General features: G+C 37.5%; 1 protein-coding gene and 1 long non-coding RNA gene across 9 annotated transcripts in view; one reads left to right on the top strand and one right to left on the bottom strand.

The window, feature by feature from the left end:
* Positions 1-21,275, bottom strand: part of IL15 (interleukin 15) — a 37,131-nt gene that overhangs the window by 8,009 nt on the left and 7,847 nt on the right. For 3 of the 7 annotated variants that reach the window (XM_032686727.1, XM_032686726.1, XM_032686725.1), the window contains one exon: positions 18,098-18,227. In XM_032686727.1, the coding sequence (XP_032542618.1) occupies positions 18,098-18,160 (63 nt within the window). In that variant the 5' untranslated portion in view covers positions 18,161-18,227. Of the gene's footprint in view, positions 1-2,217; positions 2,259-3,982; positions 4,130-7,761; positions 7,859-18,097; positions 18,228-21,275 lie in introns of those variants that run through there. The other 4 variants (XM_032686730.1, XM_032686729.1, XM_032686731.1 and 1 more) reach the window with 4 other exon arrangements.
* LOC116786277 lies at positions 149-20,114 on the top strand. Of its 2 annotated transcripts, none has more exons than XR_004356863.1 (5): positions 149-176; positions 7,230-7,290; positions 10,519-10,741; positions 12,699-12,755; positions 19,928-20,114. It is a non-coding gene; the product is annotated as an uncharacterized LOC116786277 (long non-coding RNA). The 2 variants fall into 2 exon arrangements; XR_004356864.1 differs by lacking the exon at positions 19,928-20,114 and adding an exon at positions 12,965-13,212.

Below are 21,275 nucleotides of genomic sequence, written 5' to 3'. Positions count from 1 at the left end.
AGCTTTGACAAATTATTCTCCTGCCTTGAACACACAGTGCTACAATGCAAGAATTTTCTTTGGACAGTGTCTGTGTTTAATGTCTTACGCTGTTTAATCATTAACCAGTTCATGTCTGTCTTCGTTATGTCTCTGATACCCTGTGACCGTTGGACAAGGGAGCAGCTCATATTTATGTAGGTAAATGATTCTATTTGTAGCTTGTATCCTAATAAACTCCTACTTTAAGCTGAGGATTAAAACCTTTGTAAGTGAATATATGCTTTCCAAAAATCAATGATATACGCAATAAGCTTTGTAAAAGGAATGCCGTTTTTTAATAATGAAATTTAAATTAAGCATTTTAAGAGCAGTTACCACCGAGTGATATCTAAGATACAGTAGTACTGTTTCCTTTTTAAAGAAGCAAACTTATGAGATAATGACAAAAATTTTCTTTAACAAGTCTGAAACAGACAACGATTTTGCTGGTTTGGCTGTCACAGAAACAATAATCTAAGTTAGTCAAAAGAAAATATTCATAACTCTTTACGGTATTTAAGCTACATATGAAGCTAAAGTTACATGGCTTTGCCTATATATAATATGTCTAAACTTTATTAATATTTGCTTATAAATTTCTCAGCGAATCCTTGAGATGTGATATTCATAAGCAAGCAAGTTTATTTCCTGACTGTGCAAGTTGGTATTCTTGGCAAAAGTCCACCATTATTTTTTTCTTATTTTTTTATCCTTTATTTATATCTTTATTCCTCATTTGCTTCATTGTTCTTGAAAACAAGTGACCAGAAGCATACAACATACTCAGATCTTACGAAGCATTTAGAAACTAGTGATAATATTTTCAGCTTCTATTGGAAATAGGGAAATGCCTACTGCCAGTGTTTTCTTCATGACTGTATCACACCAGTGGCTCATACTTCAATATGAATTTTATGCAAGAATTTTATGTCCTCTTCTTTCAGAATCCTGGAATGTCCTAAGAAATTTTCACTATTTGCAGAAAACTCTCACCTTCAAAGAAACAACCCCAAAACCTTGAAGTCTAAACTTCTTACTTTTTGGTTATGTTCAAATTTTCCCTAACTTCTTGACCTGTAACACAGAGCTCTTTTTCTTGCTCAGCCCTTTTTGCCTTTCCCTCTGGGCTTTCCAGCTAGAAATGATGCTGACAGAAGTCACTAGTCCTCACATTCCTTGCTCCTGAGAGCAAATCACCCTGCTCAGACTGCTCTCTCTTGTAACAACCTATTTTCCCATTTCTCATCTTCATTCTGTCACGCAATAGACTTCTTGTACATTATTTATCCTAGTTTAGTCAGTCTCTTCTTCCACTCTGTTCTACAAATATGTGTCCTCAGCACTTTCTCTTTGGCTTCTTGAGCAACAAACTACTGTAAATCTTCTTTTCTCTGTTACTGCTGCAAATGTCCCTCTAAAATCATACCATCACCTCCAGCTCTCTCAAGTCATTTTATTGAGCAACACCTCAGGAATAAAGTAGGCTTTTTAAAATTCATATTCAAATACTGTCTACATCACACAGAGCTGAGTTTTACACTCTTTCATTTGCCTTGTTTCTGCAATTCTTCTTCAGTGTCTCCTTTGCCACAATAATTATAGCCTCCTTAGAGAGCTCTGCCTCCTCCCCCAACAAAATCTCATCCTGTGACTCTTGTTCTGTTGTTCTCTGTTGGCTCCCCTGATTAAATGTTCTGTCCTCTTGTTCTAGTGCAATTCCCTTCAAGAGGACAAAGTGCCAAGTAGCTGCACAATTAGAGTGCTGCATCTATTTAGGGTTGTGTATTCTGCATGATATTGGAGCTCTTTCTCTACATTCAGAAGAAAAGACAACGCTTTTAATGTCAGAATCTATAAGACTGGGGAGAAAATCAGATGTTTTTCCCATTTGTAGCCTAGTCTTGTAACAAAAGAACTTCATCCTTTTTTTAAAAAGCGGATTTTTTTTTTGAGGAGAGAAGTCATGGAGAGTAAAGATTTCATAAACTAATGGAAGTGACTAAAAGAGGAATGGAGCCCATAAAGAAAGCAGTACTTCCGAACTAGATAGATATTACCATATTAAGGCCTTAAATAAGTAATTTTGAAATCAAATTTTCATGGATCACAAGTAAGTTTTAGAGGAAAGACATATTCTTAGTGCCTTGTCATGGAGTAAATGCTGGAAAACACTGAAAGTCAAAGGAGCATACTCACGGAAGGATCTCTCTGCTCTGTCATTCCTAAGTTCCTCTAGTCTGTTTAAGGAAAACAACCAAAGGGAAAAAACATCTGAATATGAATTAGTGTCAGAATGTAATTATTCACATCAGATAGAATTCAGAGAAAAAGAGAGAAAACCACATTAATGTACTCTGAGACAATAAGAGACTCTGTAGCAAGTACAGAGGTACAGCCTCTAAAGGTAACTAGGTACAGCCCTCTAGACACAGTTTGAGAGTAATTTCATTTGCATATATGGAATTTTTTATATCAGTATAAAAAAGTAATATTAGTAATATTAACTTATGAAGGGATCTAGTACCAGGGCCTTAAATTATTAACAATTTCTAGAGGCTAGTCCTGTCTATCAAAGAAACATATTTTACATCTCTGGTAACTTATGAATACCATTTGATGCCACAACTATTAAAAAGTTGCTTCTTTGCTATCGTGGTGCATGGTGCATCATAATGGAATCCGTTATGATTCCACAGCCATTGTAGTTCCTCTTCTCCCTCCCCACCAATCTTTGCATAGAAGCCTAGGAAATCAGCTCTCAAGCTCCACCAGGTGTTACCAGCAGCCCTCCTCCTCGAGGTTTGAAGGCAAAGAGTGGGCTTTCTGTCTAGCTTGTACTTACTGATCCGGAAAGGAAGCCAGTGGAATTCCTGGGTGTTTAGCTGAATCACATGGCTGAATGCTTGTCTGGATGAGAGCCAAACCACGCCTTAGGCTGTTATGTCTTCCAGCTTTTATTTCATAAAACTAGAGTGCTTTCTTAGAAGTTTTGTATTTAGATAGAGTTGGGCTGACTAAAGATTTTTTGCAGCATTAAAACTGGGCATTCTTTAAGTATGATTCCTATTTGGTTTCTTCCCTCTGCTCAAGAAATACAGCTTTACTTGTTTTTACTGTATGGTGGCGCCTCTCTTGTGGAGTACTATCCTAAAAAGCTTATTCTGCTTGTATTAGAGTGGTGTAGACCTTCAAAGGTGTGTTCTCAGTAATCAGCATGGCAAGAAACTCTCTCAGTTTAATCACATATGTTCTTGGTTTGCTTAAGTACTTGTTGGTTTGCTTTGACAGTTCTCCAGTAGGACTTCCTTCTCCTGTGTGCTCTTGCTAATTGGCATTTATGCCAGAGTAAAGTTTGCAGTGCCTGTTTGAAAATTTTGCCAAAAGGTCACAGAGTCATTGCTATTCCACTCAATACCTTAAACATCAGAATTTGAAATGTAAGAAGGCAAATATTTCCTTTGACCTTTTTTTTGTGGGGGGTTTTTTCATGTGTATGTGTGTGTGTGCTTTGTGGGTTTTTTTTGGTTTTGTTTGTTTGTTTGGGGGGGTTTTTGTTTGGTTTTCTTTTGCAAAGCATGTTTGAGGCCCTGTTCCTTATGAAGATGTGTCCTACACTCTGCTACAGACCTGAGAGGAAGTTTGTCCCTGGAGCAAAGAAAGATTTTATACCTTTCCAAAGAAACAGTCACAGTGGCAGTGAAACTGCTGCAATACTTAGGGATAAATATTACTAGCTGAATATAAGTATGAACGTATTTGAAGTTACGAATATAAGTATGAACTAATTAAGAGCCTTCCTTTCAGTCTGTCTGTTTTTACTAATTTGAAAATCACAGTCTCAGAGAAATAAAACAACACTCCATGACCACAGTCTTCTTCCATCAGTAGCTCTGCTTGAAGTATGGATGCCAGGTCTCTGTTTGTATGATTGAGAGACGAAGACATCAAACATGTTGCTTACCCCTTGCCCCTCTTAAGCAATATTTCCCAGATGACAAAATCCAGCCAGGAAAGAAAGCTTCTTTCTCTTTACATCCTTCCATGCAATGTCAGTCATTTCAAAGTATCAGTCACTCCCTAAATTGTGAAAGATCAACTTAATGTTGTCCTAATGCAAGGATACATGATATTAGTGCTAGATTAGCTTGACAAACACTGTGATTGACATATAGAAGCCCTAAGTTTTGCTAGTGGCCAAATTAATTTAACTCAAATACATAGTATTTGTAATACAGTGGTAAAGAACAAGTACATAGCAAAAAAACTCACTTGTAGCACACAGATGGTTAGATTTGACCATTTATCCCCAAGCAACACCCCTCAGGATGCAACATGCAAAAATTAGTTAAAAGGCCTTTTGGAATAAACTCTACCAGATAAATAAGCAGTAGGAATAACAGGAGCTTCTAAATGTAAAGGACATTAATAAGACACACAAAACAGCACCAGAATTAGTCAGAGCTGAAGTTTGTTCCACAAAATGTGGCCCAACCTATATATATATATATATGCTATAAGGCTCTCCTTGTAAATATTATTTGTGGTATTTTTATCATAGCAACAAATATCCAACAGGGAATGAAAACACAATTTCTGTGCCTTTAGTGGTAGGGTGTTAACATTTAAAACAGCATCAAACATGGAAACTTAAACTGCAAAATATTGTCATACTGATGCATAAAAGTTGGAAGTTCTGAGATGACAAAAATAGTTGTCACAGGAGCAACTGCTGGACAAATAATATCTCAGCCTTAGGAAAATACTCAGCTTAAAGACTGTGGATGATACCATATGTTAATAGAAATCTGTAACACACTTTTAATGGAAGACTAAAAATAGACAGTGCAGTTCTCAAAATGGTAAAGTAAGGCAGTATTTTCAGAGCTTTTTTTAAAAAGGAAAATTATGATCCATGACTCTCTTTAACAACCATACGTTTACTGGAATTTACTGGATCCTGAAGTAAAGAGGCAGAATGCAGTTTGAAAGACTGTAATTTTTCTCATGCTTTCAATCCTATTTAAAGAGCAGAATGAAATCCTAATATGTGTCAATTGCCATAGCTTTACTTAAACCAATAAACCTATTTTGATTTCCAAAATTGTTGAGAATTTGACCAATATGTTAACCAGGAAAAACCAGATTTGTTGACCAACTGAGGAAAGCAGCACACAAGCTGTTGTAAACAGACCAATAGGCAGAAAAAAAATAGAATCAGGATTCTAAGAAAGAAGAACAAAATATCTCTACTATAGATTTATAAGATATGTATAAAAAAGGCAAAAAACCTGGAAAATACATTATGTCTGCTTTATGTTACTCTAAATCATTTATAAATAATGATGCAGTAGGACTTAAAGCAGCAGCAACCATCCTTAGTCTCTTGTCTTTGGATACAGGATAAGTGATTACTGGAAAAGCTCTAGTGTTTGTGCTACAGAAACCTCCCCCTTTCATGTAAATTTTGAATGTATTTTTGTGGAATGTAGCCATTGTGAGAGTGCACACTGAACCACTTCTTTTCTATATGTGAGCAAGTGCTGAGTGCAATACAGTATTTGTCATTCTTCGAGGTTTCTTCTATCTATTCATGTGGATGATGGTTCTCCTTCATTTCTTGGCAGCCAAACCCAAATTGAACAGAAGAATGGAAGAGGTTGTGTGTTTTTAAAATAACGAGAATTAATGCAGTCAAGAAAGCATAAGTGGTAGTCATAGTTCCTAACAGTGCAGCACAGCACTCATCCAGAAACCTTTAAATTTTCTTTCAGAAGGGGTAAGATGACTCTATGAGTGAGAACATTCATTTAGATAAAAGTATTTTTAAAAAAGATTGAAAAAAGTACTTTGCGGGGATGCTAAAAGTAGCTGTACCTTAAAATAATTGGCAGTACTGTAAAGAGTAAATGATTCCCTGGGTGCCTTTATATTGTAAAGCTGTGTAGACCAATTTTATTGAAATGGAGGAAGCTCTTGGCTAAAAGAGTTAGCACTGTAGGATTGCTTATTTTATTTATTTAACACACAAGTTGTCAAGTCAGTAGCAACTTACTGCGTTGACAGTAATCAAGAGATTACAAATGATTCTGATATGCTCATACTAGAAGCAAGATAAATTGTAAGAGATGAAATAGATACTGTAAGATTAATCCATGACCACATTGCAAAAAGCCAATCAATTCTATTGAATGTGTATACATGTGTATAAATATCATTTACAGAATTATGATTCGTCTTGATAAGTAAAAGAAACGTTTGTGGAGACAATGTAGTCTGCCAGAAAAATTCATACTTCTTACAAATTGGGAAGTGCATGTCTTCAGATCAACATCAATAATAATAAAAAAATGTAGTCTCATTTTCAAATCAGACTGCTTTCAGGAGCTCCCAGTGAAATAAATGCCTGATTCAGCTATAGGTAACTGCCACATCCACGTTGTGAGAAGGCATAAGAGGATAAGATAAAGATCAGATTTCCCCATAGTATTTTTTTCAAGCAAGATTTTTGTCACATTTGAATGGTAAAGCTACAAATCAGTCTTGTCATTCTAAACAAGGGTACATACAGTGTTTTATCTGCCTCACAGCCATGGTCTTTCTTTAAGAATAAAAAAATTACTGATGATATTAAAAGCTGCGTGTTATATTGTTTGCCTGAACAATACTCAGTTTGCTGAAGGGAGTACAATCCTACTGTCCTATATAAGCTTTTCCTTGCTCTCCCATTAGCTTACTCCTTGCCTGCCACCAGAGGAAGGTAACTATTTGTCCTGAATGGAAGCACAACATTGCAAACTGCTTAACTGTGCTGTCTTTCAAGGAACAGCTGACAAAAATTGGTTTTGGCAAATATTCACCCAAACGCCGTGTAAGGTTGGTAAAGTTAGAAACAAATTTAGAAGTCACCAAAAATATATGGCCAGTCACATACAGCCTGGTACCTTTTGGCCTTAAAGCCAAAACAGGCATCATGCATGTGGCAGAACACAACTGAAACTAAAGCAGTAAGGAAAAGTCACATGAACTATCACAGATGAATCCCAAGCTGCCACCTGGCTTCTGAAACTTCCCTGACTATACATTTGAAGATGTTAAGACTTAGCTTTATACTCAGGTCTTATGACTGCATTTTCTATGATGCTAATGCTAATGATAATGCTATGATGCTAATGCTAATGCTGCTAATGATAAATCCCTGGACATTTCAGTGTGGGACCTCGAGAGGCCAAGGAATCAGCTGCTTCTGTCCGTGTGAGCATTCCTCTTCAGGTTTGGTTGTTTTTCTTTTTAAACTGAACCGATAACATCGGTTGCCTATTTCCACAAAGGGAACAAAAACAGAACAAAATGAGGTTGTGTTACACCTGTCTCAGGTCAGAGTGAACACAGCAGCACACTCTTGCTACTTTCATAGACTACCCCAACTCTCAAACTAAAACCAGAGTTGTCACCAGTGCAAACACTGATTCTGAGGATTAAGGTAGCACAATAGGTTCTTTCACCACTGTTCCTTGTGCCTTTTCCATAGGACATGCAAACTGGATAATCAGCACAGCAGAGAGTTAAGGCGGAAATGTGTACGCTGAAGAATTTTACACTTTCCTACCCTAATGCTCTCATTTGCTTCATACTTGGACATTGAGCCTGCAAGTTGCTGTGTCTGCTCCTTTCCCACTGGGTTTTCTATGACATTACTGATCTTTATCTTACACCTGTATAGGCAGCCAGCAACAGTTTCACCTCAGAGTGGCCACGCAGCAGTCATCTCGTTGACGACCTGTTTTATATTAAAGCTTCTTTACACAGGTTCTGCACACTCAAAGGACTACAGAAAATCCTGTAAGAATGATCTCACGTACAATGACTTTTCATTAGCCTGTGCTGGTCTCCTGAAGTATATACCTTTTAGTTGTAGTTCTTGCAGGTTAAAAACTAGGTATGTGTCCCTGATAGGAACTAGAAAAGCAGACAAAATTTAGGAATACCAGCACAGACTGCAAGCAAAAGTCCTCTAGGACCTCTGCGACCAGTTGTGAATGCCAAGGGAAGAGCATATTGATTCCTCCCTGATATATCCTTGTTTTCCAGCAAAGGAGAATTCATACAAAGCTTGTCAGATTTGGGGCTAGTGTTTTCAAGTTTAGAACTTTATCCTCTCTTCCCTCGCTGTTTATCAGCATAGATAAATATTTGCTTTTTAATCAATTTTTTAGAATTTTATGTAAAAATTTCTTCTATGTAAATACATTTCAATTTTTGACAGGCACTGTTGAGTTCTGAATGTAAAATATGACAGAAAGTAATTTAAAAATGGAAAATATTACATTAATTAGGCCTCTTCATAATGTAATTTTCTGAATAGCACTGCTTTTACAAGCCTGTACAGCCTAAGGGAACATACCTTTCTTTTTTTAGGTCAGCTTGAGTTTTCTAAAAGCCACAATGTCACTATCTTGAATACACATACGTGTTATTTTCAGACATTACAATGTAGCAAATGCTGGCATTTACCCTTTTCATGAAAAAAGTCTTTTATGTCTTTCTGGTTTTGATCTATTTATTTTTGTTTCAGTTCACCAGGCACTGGGAGAACATTTTGATCATTTGCAATAGCTATTTCAAAACTGAGCCAGCTAGCTGAGAAAAAGAAAACAAACTTTCCTTTCTCTTACTTTTAAACTATGAATTAAAAAAAGCGTGGAAGAGCTCTGTCTTTTACTAGTTCTAAATGCCTGGAACAACGTAACATACTTTCAAAATTCCTTTTTAGACCAAGGCAGGAATGTATGGAATTCTTCAGAGCACATAGGAAAATTGCATCCCATAGACCCCAGTTTGTGGTCAGCTGAAGGGAAGAAAAATACCGGTTTATTCTGTTGGTTTCAGTAAGAGTGAGGCATTTCTACTACTCAAATGCTGAGCATATTTTTCCCAAGGATGCTCCTTCAGAAAAATCTAAGGGATACTGAGCAAAAAGAATTACCTATTACTTTTAGAATGCTCCTTTTTTTCTTCTGTGTCAGAAATAGTTTAGCTAGTCATATTTAACTCACACAAAACAAGATTCAAATATTTTTTGATCATGGAACTTCTGTTTATCTTGCTGAGAGTGGTAGTCAAATTATCTATTAGTTTCTTGTTAAAAATTGTCACATATTCACAGCACATAAATTGCATTATTGTCATTATAAGTCATTCATCTTTAGCTGGATGAAAACTACTAGAAAACTACTTTGTCCTCGCTATGACCTGTGTATCCTGAAATTGCACACAGTTTAAAATGAAATCTGAAATATTCATATATCATTTAAATTATGCAAAATAATCTACAGGCAACCATAAAATCTTATGAATCTGAGAGCTAGTTATATGAGGGCAGGAGATGAGTGGAGGTTTTGTCCTTAAAAAAAAAGAAAAAAAAAAAAAGAAAAAAAGAAAGACTAAAAAAAAGAAGGAATTATTTCAAAAGCAGAACATGAGAAAAGTTAAATTTAAATGCTAGAAATGAGAGCTAGACTTTGTGTGTTCTGATTGTCTAGAAAGAATGCAAATGGTAAGAGCAGGTACCTATAACAGAATTTTCAACTGGGTTTTTGCCCATACTCCTGAACGCCAGGGTATACTTTCAGGTAAACAACCATCCTGCTCCTTAGAAGTTAAATTTGTTTCTCCTCTGGGCTCACACAGTGTAATTGTTCTTGAGAAACTGGCTACTAAACCAAATACTTTGCATTTAGAAATTCAGTGACACCCAAGCCAGGTTTCCATGGACTTGAGACAGTGCATTGGTTGATTGAGCAGACTAGAAGAGACTTCTGGGAGTACCATTCCCCTTTCTAAAACAAAACAAAATGTCTTTTTTTTTTGTTTTTAAAGATCTTTACCTAGTCTCTAGACTTCTAGAGAAGAGTCTTTGACATTCTGAGGGAGCTATTTGCCTCATAATACATATGCAACTGCATATGACAACTTAATCTCTTGTAACATCATGTGGTCTCTTCTTAAAATGGAAAAGGATATGAAAAAGAAGGAAGACTTTCAATGATATCTATGGTCTTTTGCCTCTGAGAGGGGAGCTGCTGGAGTCCAACCTTGCTACTGGTTGAATCAATTGTTTTCTGCAGACTAAACAAAAATTTAGTCCTAATTTATTAGGTACTTTGAGGATTTTTTTTTAAAGACTGGTAGCTAAAATGGCCAATCTCAGGATAAAATGGCCTCGTGCTCTTTTAGCAACAACTAAACCCCAACATTATTCTCATCCTAAGTCCAAAACACAGCACTGTACCAGACACGAGGAAGAAAATTAACTCTGTTCCAGTCAGAAGGACAGGAAGACAGAAACTTCAATCTAAAATGCAATAGTGTACCCCCAAGTTAAGTAGACAATTTTACCTGCACATTAACAACCGATGGAATGAGAAATATTGTGGCTGATTCATATGATTCCGGACATTAATGTTGACATATTATTTTATTGTCTCTCCTTTGCATTAGTATCATGATGCAAAATGAAATGCACATCAATTATTACAGAAAACTTTAAAACCAGGCCTCTTTAGTAACAGAGAATTGTGTCTTGGAGGGACTAAATCCACCAAAACATCCTGGGAAAGCCTAAGATCAGCCAAATTGCAGCATAACCTTCCAGCATTCTGAACAGAAGCAAGGGAGCAGGAAAATGGTGCCAGTCTCTAACTGTGTGGAACAGGATAATGAGGTGAGAAACATCTCTTTTGTATAAAACAAAATGAGCATAACTCCAGGCTCAAAGCCACAGTCCATTACATAATACTGTGTTTGTCTGGAATTGTTAATTAAAAAAAAAAAAAGAGAGAGAAAAATCATGTCGCTTATGTAGCAAATGGGAATTCCCAGGAGTCATCTCACTATTTGTATGTAGCTAGGTATTTCTGGGGAACACAACTAGTTAAATGAGAAAAATTGCAGAGCAGCTGGGGACACAGAAGAGTATAAATCACGCAAATCAAGGTTCTCTGCTTAAAAGTTTGTTTGAAGGTGAGACAAGGAGATGTGAAAAAAGACATACTTAGGATTCAAGAGAGAGGGAAAACACCCACATAAGAATTTAGGCAAGACATAAAGGCTAACAATTCTACTTTTCAAAGAGTATTGTGAGACATAAATGGTCTGGTGCATTGTGTTATGTTGCAGTAGAAACAATTACTTTCATAGCAGCCTGTGCTTTATGGGTTTAGTTGGAAGTTGTCTTGATGCACAGACCAGAGAACTGACTGCTAATATCTGCATGAAAAATATATTTTTAATATATAGCTGTACTTTCTTTTATAAATAACAGAATTCATAAAAGTAACTGTTATTTCCATAGCTATTTTCCTTAAATCAGTACAAAGAAATGGCACTGTTAAGGTCTTTTCCTCCCCTCACAGCCAACCCCCTCACCCCCAGGATGTCTGTTAGAAACTACTGGGAGCCTGTGATCGTAGTCAGTCCAACAAAATCCCGTGTTCCTTCTAAAAGGACTTCATGAATCACCTATCTTGAAATGAAGCAAAACTTCTAGATTGTATTTAGGGAGGGAGCTTCTTTAATCTTAAAAAAAAAAGTGCTAATACACTTCCACCTGAAGCTGCTTTCATTTAAAAGTGAGTTTCCATGCTGACATTTTTCTCTTTCCTCCAGAAAAAAAAAAGCTGTGAATAAACTTTTCCCAGAATAACTTCATTCAGGGAAGCATTATTACTTGGCTTAGGGAACTAGCAATGAGTGCTGTGAAAGAACAATGATTCACAATAATTCTGTGCTGGATACTGATAACGACAGCACTCCACTACCCTGCCTGTGATTCAGTCACCAGACAAAATGGATAGGAGGGAGGATCTCAAGAAGTTGTAGAATGACCACAAACTTCTCAGCTGGAAGGTAGTAAAGGAGTTTGCAATGGGTTAATGATGAGGCTAATTAGTAACATAGAGACAATATCTGCCTCAAGTGCCTGAAAAACTTTCCCCTTTTGACACAATACCAGTAAAAACAAGGGAAGGCAGTTCCACAGTGGCTGGGTAGCAGGACTGCTGAGACTTTGGCTGTCCACGCAATTTAATCCTACCTGGCAGCTGAGCACAGCATCAAGGTAGTCTTCAAGGGAACTAGAAGTGGAAGAATTTTATGCATCCCTTTCTTTACAAAAACACATTTTGATACTGCATTATACCTTTGTCAAATATAAATGTTTTCAATCAGAACAAAAAACCCGAAACCCACAAGAATGCAAACCTTACACCACTAAGTTCAACCTATAAGAATAAATATTTCAAACATCTCTTAATATAACAATGCAGATGTAGTGGGCATCCCTGCAATTACTGAGGCTACAGGTTTGTTTATGCTACAACAAACACTTCATTTCTGTTTGCTGTCCATGCACAGAAGAGCAAGTAGCAGGAAAAGAGGTGGGGGTGTGAGTGATTTATTATCTTGCAGCCTGAGTGCTGGAGAAGCGCGTGGTCGTTCTCAGCATGGCATTACTTTTAGACTGTAGGGCTTTTCTGGACTTCTTAATTGTTTTAAAAGTTTTAATTGGGGTATTCCCAAGCAGGACCAGCCATTTCTGCAGTTACTTCAGTATCTGTTTCTGGATGTTGCTGGGTTTCTCAGTACTGTTTTCTGACAAATTTCTATGCCTCTTTTTTCAGGCAGGTTTCTCTCCATGGTCTGAGCCTTGAATTGATCTTACTCTACAGGCATGGATGGTGAGCAAAGCAGCCAACAAAAGGAATATTTTTTTTTAATATTCCTTAATACATTCCTTTAATAATTTAAAAGGTTACTCTGAAAAGGAAAATGCTCCTCTCTATGAAAGAGACTTTGTTATCCTCACTCGGGAGCTAGGGAACAGAACATATTAATATTACATCCATTTCTCCTTGGCAACAGTCATGAAAGTTGTATTTTTCATCAGGTTTGGAATGGCTGTTCCATGGTTTCCCTCTTTGTTGCCACCACAATCTGTAAAGCTTGGAGAGAGAACACGTCTTCATTCAGCTTTGCAAAAAAGGTCTAATTCAGGTTTAGACTGAGGATATCAGAGGATGGAAGACATTGGAGCAAGGACAAGAAAAGGCAAGTCTGCAACCTACCATAGTACTGAAGGAAAGCTGTAACTTAGAGGCTTGACTCCAACAGGAAATTTTCTTCAGAAAGGAAACAGAGCAAAACTCTCCCCAGTTGCTTCTGGTTTTCTTGGAAATTGCTCACATAGCAATCATGTCCACCATGCAAAAACCTAACTATTTCACTTCTCAAAATGATATAATTAAAAAATTGTTATGTAGTAATTCATAGAAATGCCCATTGAAGTTGCAACCTAATTTCTATGCTCACCTCTAGTTTCTTTCTTTTTAGGACTTTGATAAATTTTAACTCTTACACTGAAGAGTTACATGGTTGGTGTTTGTCTTAAAAACAACTCCAAGCATGAATATGGAGAATGAATATGCCTGGAGGTTTCATTTTCCCAGCAACCTCAGTAGGTTTAAAGTACAGTAGAAAAAATGTAGTTTACAACTGGCTAGATGGTTACAAAGGTGTAACAAAATACTGCACGTGAAACTTCATTTAAACATGACTACGAAATAGCTAATAAAAGCATTGGATTTTATTACAACTTTTTTATTACAACTTTCCAGTTGTAGACCTAAAGTTGATTGTGTTAAAAAAAAAAAAAATCCTTAATGTATTGATGATGAAAAGGGAGGCAGGAGAAAATGCACTCTCACTGGCATTGTGTCATCCTTCACAGAGCTGCAGATTCTGAACACCAGAAGTCAAAGGCTGCGTGCAGTGAGTATTATTCCTTCCATAGACAAGACAAATAGGCCTAACACTCAATTTGAACTGGCACAGAGTTTCATTGACTCAACTGAGTAATGAACAGGCATTTTAACACCTTTCAGAGAAAAGAAATTAACAACCAAGATTGGGACTGATTTTTTAAATTTTCATGAGTGAGTGAATGAATTATAGGTATTGGTGGCATTTCGGTGATCTTTTTAAAAGTAAATTTTGATATAATAAGAATGTGAAGAAAAGATGAAGGTAATGGAAATGTATGTGTATCCCTGCAAATATACCTGCTAGTATATTTTAGTGAAATGACAAAACCACTCTTTTTTCTGTGAAAGATATAAAAAATTTAAAAATATGACATTTTCTTCAGATCCCCTAATATGAGCAAGGGAATGCTCTAACCACATCTTTTAAACTTTCAAATTCAGCTGGAGAAACACACATTAGGAATAACACGTAATTTAGTCTAAATTTGTAGTTTCAAATCATAAGGTAAACTATTCTAGAAACTTCCAAGAGAATGAAAAATCCTGCTAGTGCTAGCAGCTCTAAGAATCAGTGGAACCAGACACCAGGTGAAACATACATCTCCCCAACCCCTTTATTTACTTTATTCTCATTTTTACATTAATTTAATGGTTTATATTAAGGATTAATGTCAGAAAAAAGCTTTTATTCAGTAACCTCCTAAACAACAACCTTCTACAACAGCACTTAAGAGTGTTGTAGAACACAGCCCATAAACTAGCACTGAACCGGAGCTAGTTCAGTGCATGCAGAAACACCAGTTGCTACTCTAAGGATAAGGGGTTATTAGTGAGTCTGTAGATTAATATTTTCTTTAACTGCTTCCCTGTCAAGTTCCCAAGGACCAGCTACTTTCTAACTTTTTGTTTATGGCACCTCTTCTTCCAGTGTATGGAGATAACATAGCGAAGTGACCAATAGAGATTCAGTTACCAAAAATCACTTTGATAATGAAAAGCCAATCTGATTTCTGGAAAACTGACTGGGAACCTACCTTAATTCCTAATTTTCTGGTAATTTTGTAACTAATTCTCTGTTCCAGTTAGTGATACCTTTTTGAGCTGATCCCTGGAAACTTCTGACATAGAATGTGCTTAGTTAGCATTTGTGCAGTAGTTTCTAAGAAAGTATTTTATATATAAATACCCTGTTAAAAACAAGTGAAAAGATAGCTTATTTAGAAAAGCATCATCAAGTTCAAATCCTTATTGATCACTAAAGATTTAAAGAAAAAAAATCCATACAAAACTACGACAGAGTGCACAACAATGTATTCTTAGTGGTTGGAATCTCCTCAGCTTTTTTCCTCATAGAAGATTATTCTACCATGACTTAATATTTTCAACTTATTTGCATTTTTTTATTCTCTTAAGAGGCATAACATTGATGTTACACCTAGATGTTACACCTGGCTATATGTTACACCAGTTTTTAGATACTAAGCTTTATTGGGAAGGATGTTGTCTTTTTGTTTGCACCTTCATAGCTACATCATTCACTGTATATAAATAAGAGAAACAGCATAAAATGACTAATTTAAGAAATGATAAAGTAACAGTAAAAATACCAGATGAATAAACTTGCATAAACCTTTTAAAAGGGGTAGTGGTAGAGTTGTACTTAAAAATGTTCACTGGCTTTGGAAGCAAACAGAATTGCTCCCAGAAGACATGACTTTTAAGTTATCATGAAGGATGAAGGTGTTTAAATAGATAAGTCATAATAGAAGCCCCATTAGTGTGACCAGGGGGCAAAGTAAGCTTGCTTACTGAGATAGTCACACAATCCTGTGTCGGTATCTTGCTACATGAGTAATGTCTTTTTATATTCTTTAAGAGCAGTTGGGGAAATATTGAAGTCAAAACAACACTGGCTGTATTTGTGTTTGAAATGCTCAGCATAAATAGAGACTTGAGATGCATTTAATTTTTTTACAAGCTTAGAAGTGTAGATAACCTTAACTTGACTCATGTGTGCTACAGGCAATCACTGTGGAAGAACTGACATGCAGTAACTTGTACCTGCTCAATACAGTGACTCATGACCTGCTCTACCATTAACAAATAACCCATTTAACATCTTCAGTGCCATCTGAGAAGTGCCAGGACCTGCTTCTCTATATGAGAACACGGGCAGAAGGCTGAAAATACAGGGACAAAGGTACGGGGAGTTATAGTCCAGTGTGGAGAGACAGAATATAATGCAAAATATGGTAGAAGTGTAGGCCAGAAAGAAGGATATGTAGAAGTGGGAACACTATAACAAGGCCTGTGACAAGTAGGTCCGTGCAGCTCTCTAGGCCACAGTACTCGCAGATACCTGAAGCCAACAACAAGCAGAGATTACTATGATTTTCTAATAGTGATCTTTTGTGTTTTACCCCACTCTCACAACAGAATACAAACAACAAAATGGTAAGGAATTGAACAGAAACAAGAAACAAATCTTATGACAACTGACTCTCTCAATACGGGCTGCATTCTTCATCTGTACCATAAACTGCTACCCTCTGCTTCAATCCTCCCAACTTTCCTTAGGCTGCATTGGTGGTACTGGATTTCCAAATTTTTCTTCATAATGAGGAGGTCTGTATTTTTCTTTCTTTTAATAAAAACTAAGAGTCTGATATAATCCCTCTAGCTATTGAGTAATCAAGGGCTAACTGAGTTTTGAGCTGATTAATTGGTTCCATGACTTCTGCAGAAAAGCAGCTGTAAAGCCAACGGAAAGGATGAATTCTATTTTCAATTATTAGCAAATACACCCTCAGGAGTGAAGAAGCTAAAGAAACTTTGATCAAAATTCACTGTAAATAGAATACAACCTGTCCTAAGCAACAACTTCACTTTTCCCTTATATTAAGGCAGACCAGCTTTGCACAGGGACTTATTCATCCATACTGGAGCACGTTGGCAGGGAAGGCCAGGCAGGATGAGGCTGTGGAGGCATTGCTGCACTCAGCACACACAGTACTTTGGAGCCCTGCTGCACTCTGTTTTTTCCTTCGTGGCAAGGTACCATGCAGACAGCCCTCTGTTCTGCTGGCTGTCATGGGACAATCAAGTGTTTGGAAATGGGTGAATCCCATCTCAGACTGCCAGGTCCCTCAGCAATAGGTCTCACTGCTGACCTGGAGGAAGGTAAGGAGCAGCCTTCCAGTGCAGGCAGGGGGCTACTGGGTGTCATCAATGTCCTAATGTTCAAAAGATAAGTTACTTGTTTGTAGAATTGTCTTGTTAAAGTTTAGGGCTGGACATGCTTCGGTGATCTTGGGGAGAAGGATGGACACAAAGAATGCAGAACTTATGGGCCACAAGGCAGAACTCCCAAGATAAGGAAGAAACTAAAAAAGCCCACTTGGCAACTGTGCTGAAATGAGCTCCGAACAGGTAAAACTTAATTCCATTAGGGGGAGATCATGACCACTAACTGAAGTGACCCACCAACTCAAAAGAAGAGAAAGATTGAGCATGCAGACTAATTAGCATAAATAGTGAGGGGAATTATAGAATAGTAATTAACAAGAGAACTATGTAACTTGTAGCCCATGAACATTAATGCCTTTGTTTGATAGAATGTATAATTAGAGAAAAGCTTTGACAGTCATTGTGCTGGCTTTGTGGATTTGCCACCCAGCCCCCATTTCTGTGCAGAACTGTAAATAAATCAAACACCTCAGCTGTGTGCATGGAAGCCTCTTGCAGAACCTGTTTTGGAACACCACCATATGCTAATGTCTTTAGGGCTGTAACAAGGTCACCTGGCCACGCTGCCTTCTGGAAATGTGACTGATACATAAACCTCAAGAAGATGGGTTGGGGAGCTCTGAAGAGTGCTAACGAAGCTGAACACTTGCAAGGATTTTCCTCCTGTATTAAACACCCTTGTGGGTAAAGGGTTTTGGCCTCAATTTGTGAAAGATCAGTCAGACGTAGCCATTAGGTACAAGCATGAGGGAAGGTCTGCTAGAACTTACTGTGCCACAAATTAACTGTGAAAAATACAAATGTGAAAAAAACCAAACCAATTTACTATGTAATTCTGGTGTAAGTGAACAACAACAAGTGGAAAAACCAAAGCAGAAAATTATCTAAAATACTGGAAAGGTTTCCAAGCCTTAAATTTGCTCTGTTACCTGGTTTTCTTGCTGGGTTGCAAAATAACATGAAAAGCTTTGCTGAAATTTCCTAAAATACCACGTTGTTTAAGCGACACCTACCTGAGTCTCCAGCCTGCTCAGTGCTCCAGTAGAGTTTTGTATGGGCCGTGCCGTCCCCAGCATCCCGTCTGCTGGGTCATCACTCAGAAGAGAAGCATAGAATCTGGATCAGGAAATTACATTGTGGAACCTAGACATGGGGAAAAAAAAAGTACATACAATGTTGCAATAGATTTCTGAGTGGCTTTCAGCCCATCTTTTAAGTTCATTCAAAGCAGGAAGCTGCTGAGATTTCGCAAGTAACTTCTGCAAGTTGCCTTTACATCTTCTGAATCAATGGAAAACACGAGACACAAACTTTTCAAAAGGGTTATTTTTACTTAGATAATAGAATCTGATTTTTGAATGCTGCAGTATAAGAGGGTTTCTCCCTGGAAAATGAATATTGTCAGCAAAGGATAATTTTTTGTGACTTCTTATAACAATCACAGTGACTGTCTAGCCAGCTCATTCCCCTCTTTATTACCGTTCTACAGATGACACAATAAAACCTGTGGAATGGTTCCAAAAAATTGGAATGTTTCCCTTTGCTTTTATAAATTTTTTCCTGATTTGATTCGCTTTCAAATCTTGCAAGTGTTGAGGTTAGAGAAACAAGAAAATTTTTGTTCAAGTAACTGGTTTGTACTCATAGCAAGACCTTGAAGACATACAGCAGAAAATGAAAACATGTTGGCAGAACAGTTTATTTGGACATTATATTAGTATTTTTTATAAAAGCAGTCCCAGCATAATCTGCAAGAAAATAAATTGATGAAGGAGGCTGCCAACAGGAGCTGTAGAAGCTCCACCCTCAGAGGTGTTGAGAAATCAACCAAGCCTGGAGCAATCTGCTGTAATATTGAAGTTAGCCCTGCTTTAGGTGGGAGGCTGGAAGAAGGGTCCTGTAGATGCCTCTTCCAGTGTAAACTATACAATAGAAATAGGCCTTGAATTAAAAAAAATATTTGATGGAGGAAGAGGCAGAAATATGCAAACACACACACATGTGAGATTGCATAAACATTTTCTTCAAAAATTAAATTAAACATTGAGAATTTCAAAGATATGGGCTGAAAGCACAGTCCTGTTTCTATATGTGTAAAGGTACTATTGCCTACAGTTTTGTTAGGGCCTTCTGCAGCTGGGTAGCAAACAATAAGGCCCAATTACCTTTATTTTGGTCAAGATGAACTTTTTAGATCTGGAATTTCCTACACTGAATTACTTACTCAGGCTTGTGGTTTTCTTTTAAGTCCCTTTAAGAGTAGTTCAGTCATTTCCAAAAGCAAATTAGCAGAAAATATGCATTTCTTTGGTATAAAGAAAATGTTTACAAGTATTTAATTAAAGCTGTGCTTCTTAGTAGTGTGTTCCAAGTTTGGCAGTCTAGAAAACCGGCATAAACTTCACCAAGTCGTGAGTGGCTTAGTTGATTTACATGATTGCAGAAGAGATTTGTTGGCACTGTGTAGGTGGTCTCCAACAGTCTCTTCACTGACGAGAACATATTCCATCTCAGAGCTTCCAAAGCAAGTGGAACTCTTTGTATGTGTAATGGTAAAGGGTGAGGAAGAGAAATCAGTGATGCTGCTGGTGCACAGCAGTGGAATTCAAGTAGTATGACAGGATGGAGAGCACAGCAAAGAATTAAGACATGGTGGAGGCGAAAGGAAGTAGGAAAGGCTGAGTGTAGCAGAAGTAGAAGGATTTATGAACACTAAAGCATATTCTACTTAAGAACCTGAAACTCAATCTTGTGCTCACTGCCTTCCCATGACTGCATAACTTTAAAAAGGTATTAAATCTTTAATCACAATACGATGTAATGATTTCCTTTTTCTCTTACAGGATTTATGAACCAAATGGGTTGTGTTCACTGAATGGACCAAGCTCCTGGAAGAAAAAAAAAAAACCAAACCTGTATAAATGTCCTTGTTTGAAGAAGGAAGATGTGTAGAAAAGGAGAAAGGAGCTCACAGAAAGAAAACACGGGTTCAATGACAAAGACAGTTAGATGCTGCCCTGAGGAAAAGAGTCCTGTCCCTGCCTTCATCTCACCCTCTCCCTGTGATTTGGGCAAGCTCCTTAACGCAGATTTTTCACAAGCAACAATCATTTTCTGAGTTCCCTCCTACAAGAAATGGTATAAGCAGCGAGGCAACATATGGGAACCCCAATCTAATAACTTTGGCCACTACCAGCATTCAGTGTTGGACACTGGAGAACAGGTTTACCTTTGGAATCCCCAGGCTGAGAACAGGACCCAGTGCAACCCCAGGTGTGCTCCCATTGCCACCTTCCTTCCCATCCCCTCTGCTGCCCAGCCTCTACACTGCACGTCACAGCCCTGAGTACAACTGATCATGTAGTATCAGAATGAATCAAACCTCAGGAATATGAAACACCATTTGACCTATTTACCCTGCCAAGCAGCATAAAGAAAAGCTCTACCAACTATACCATTACCAAAATACACTGCAAGTGAACCAAACCATACTCCTTGTTTTTCTGCCACAGGCTACAATAGATGAGCCTGTGAGAGCTACTCTGACTCTTCATTTCCATGTTCTTACAAGCACACTACACACCCTTGGTTTTAACAGGTGTGCCTGTCATGTGCCTGTTATTTTCACAACATTCAACCTGAGGTTAAAATGGCATTCAACCTGAGGCTACATGACTGTATGGTTTATACAAACAGATATAATTTGTTATTTTTGAATAAGTGTGCTCATGTTGATATCTTTTGTTCTTAGATGTACGTTGGCAGCAGTAACCATCTGCAGGTGCCTAGATTTCCACATTCCTGCAAAATCTCTCCTTAGTTCTGAAGGGCAGGTAAGGTTCCCACTTTCCCTTACAGGAAGACAGACGATGACACTGTCACTTGCCAGAGATACATGCAGGTACCACTGGTAGAAGGGCCATAATTCTTAATTAGCCAGTGCTGCATCAAAAGAGGCCACAGAGCTCAGGTGTAACTTTCTATCATGTTGCTTACCAACCAACAGGAACCAATGTCAATAGTATGTTAACAACATATTCACAGTTAAAATTTTATTTAAGATATGTGGAGTAAAACCTTGTCACTGCTGTTATTCCTTTACAAAAAATGGGGCTTCTACTGCATGAGTGGTTTATCAGATCCTTAGCTCAACAACTGCATTGTCAAATTTGTGTCTGCACAAACAGAATC

Source organism: Chiroxiphia lanceolata, chromosome 4, assembly GCF_009829145.1.
Source record: "Chiroxiphia lanceolata isolate bChiLan1 chromosome 4, bChiLan1.pri, whole genome shotgun sequence".
NCBI lineage: Eukaryota > Metazoa > Chordata > Aves > Passeriformes > Pipridae > Chiroxiphia > Chiroxiphia lanceolata.
This window is presented reverse-complemented; position numbering and strand designations above follow the sequence as displayed.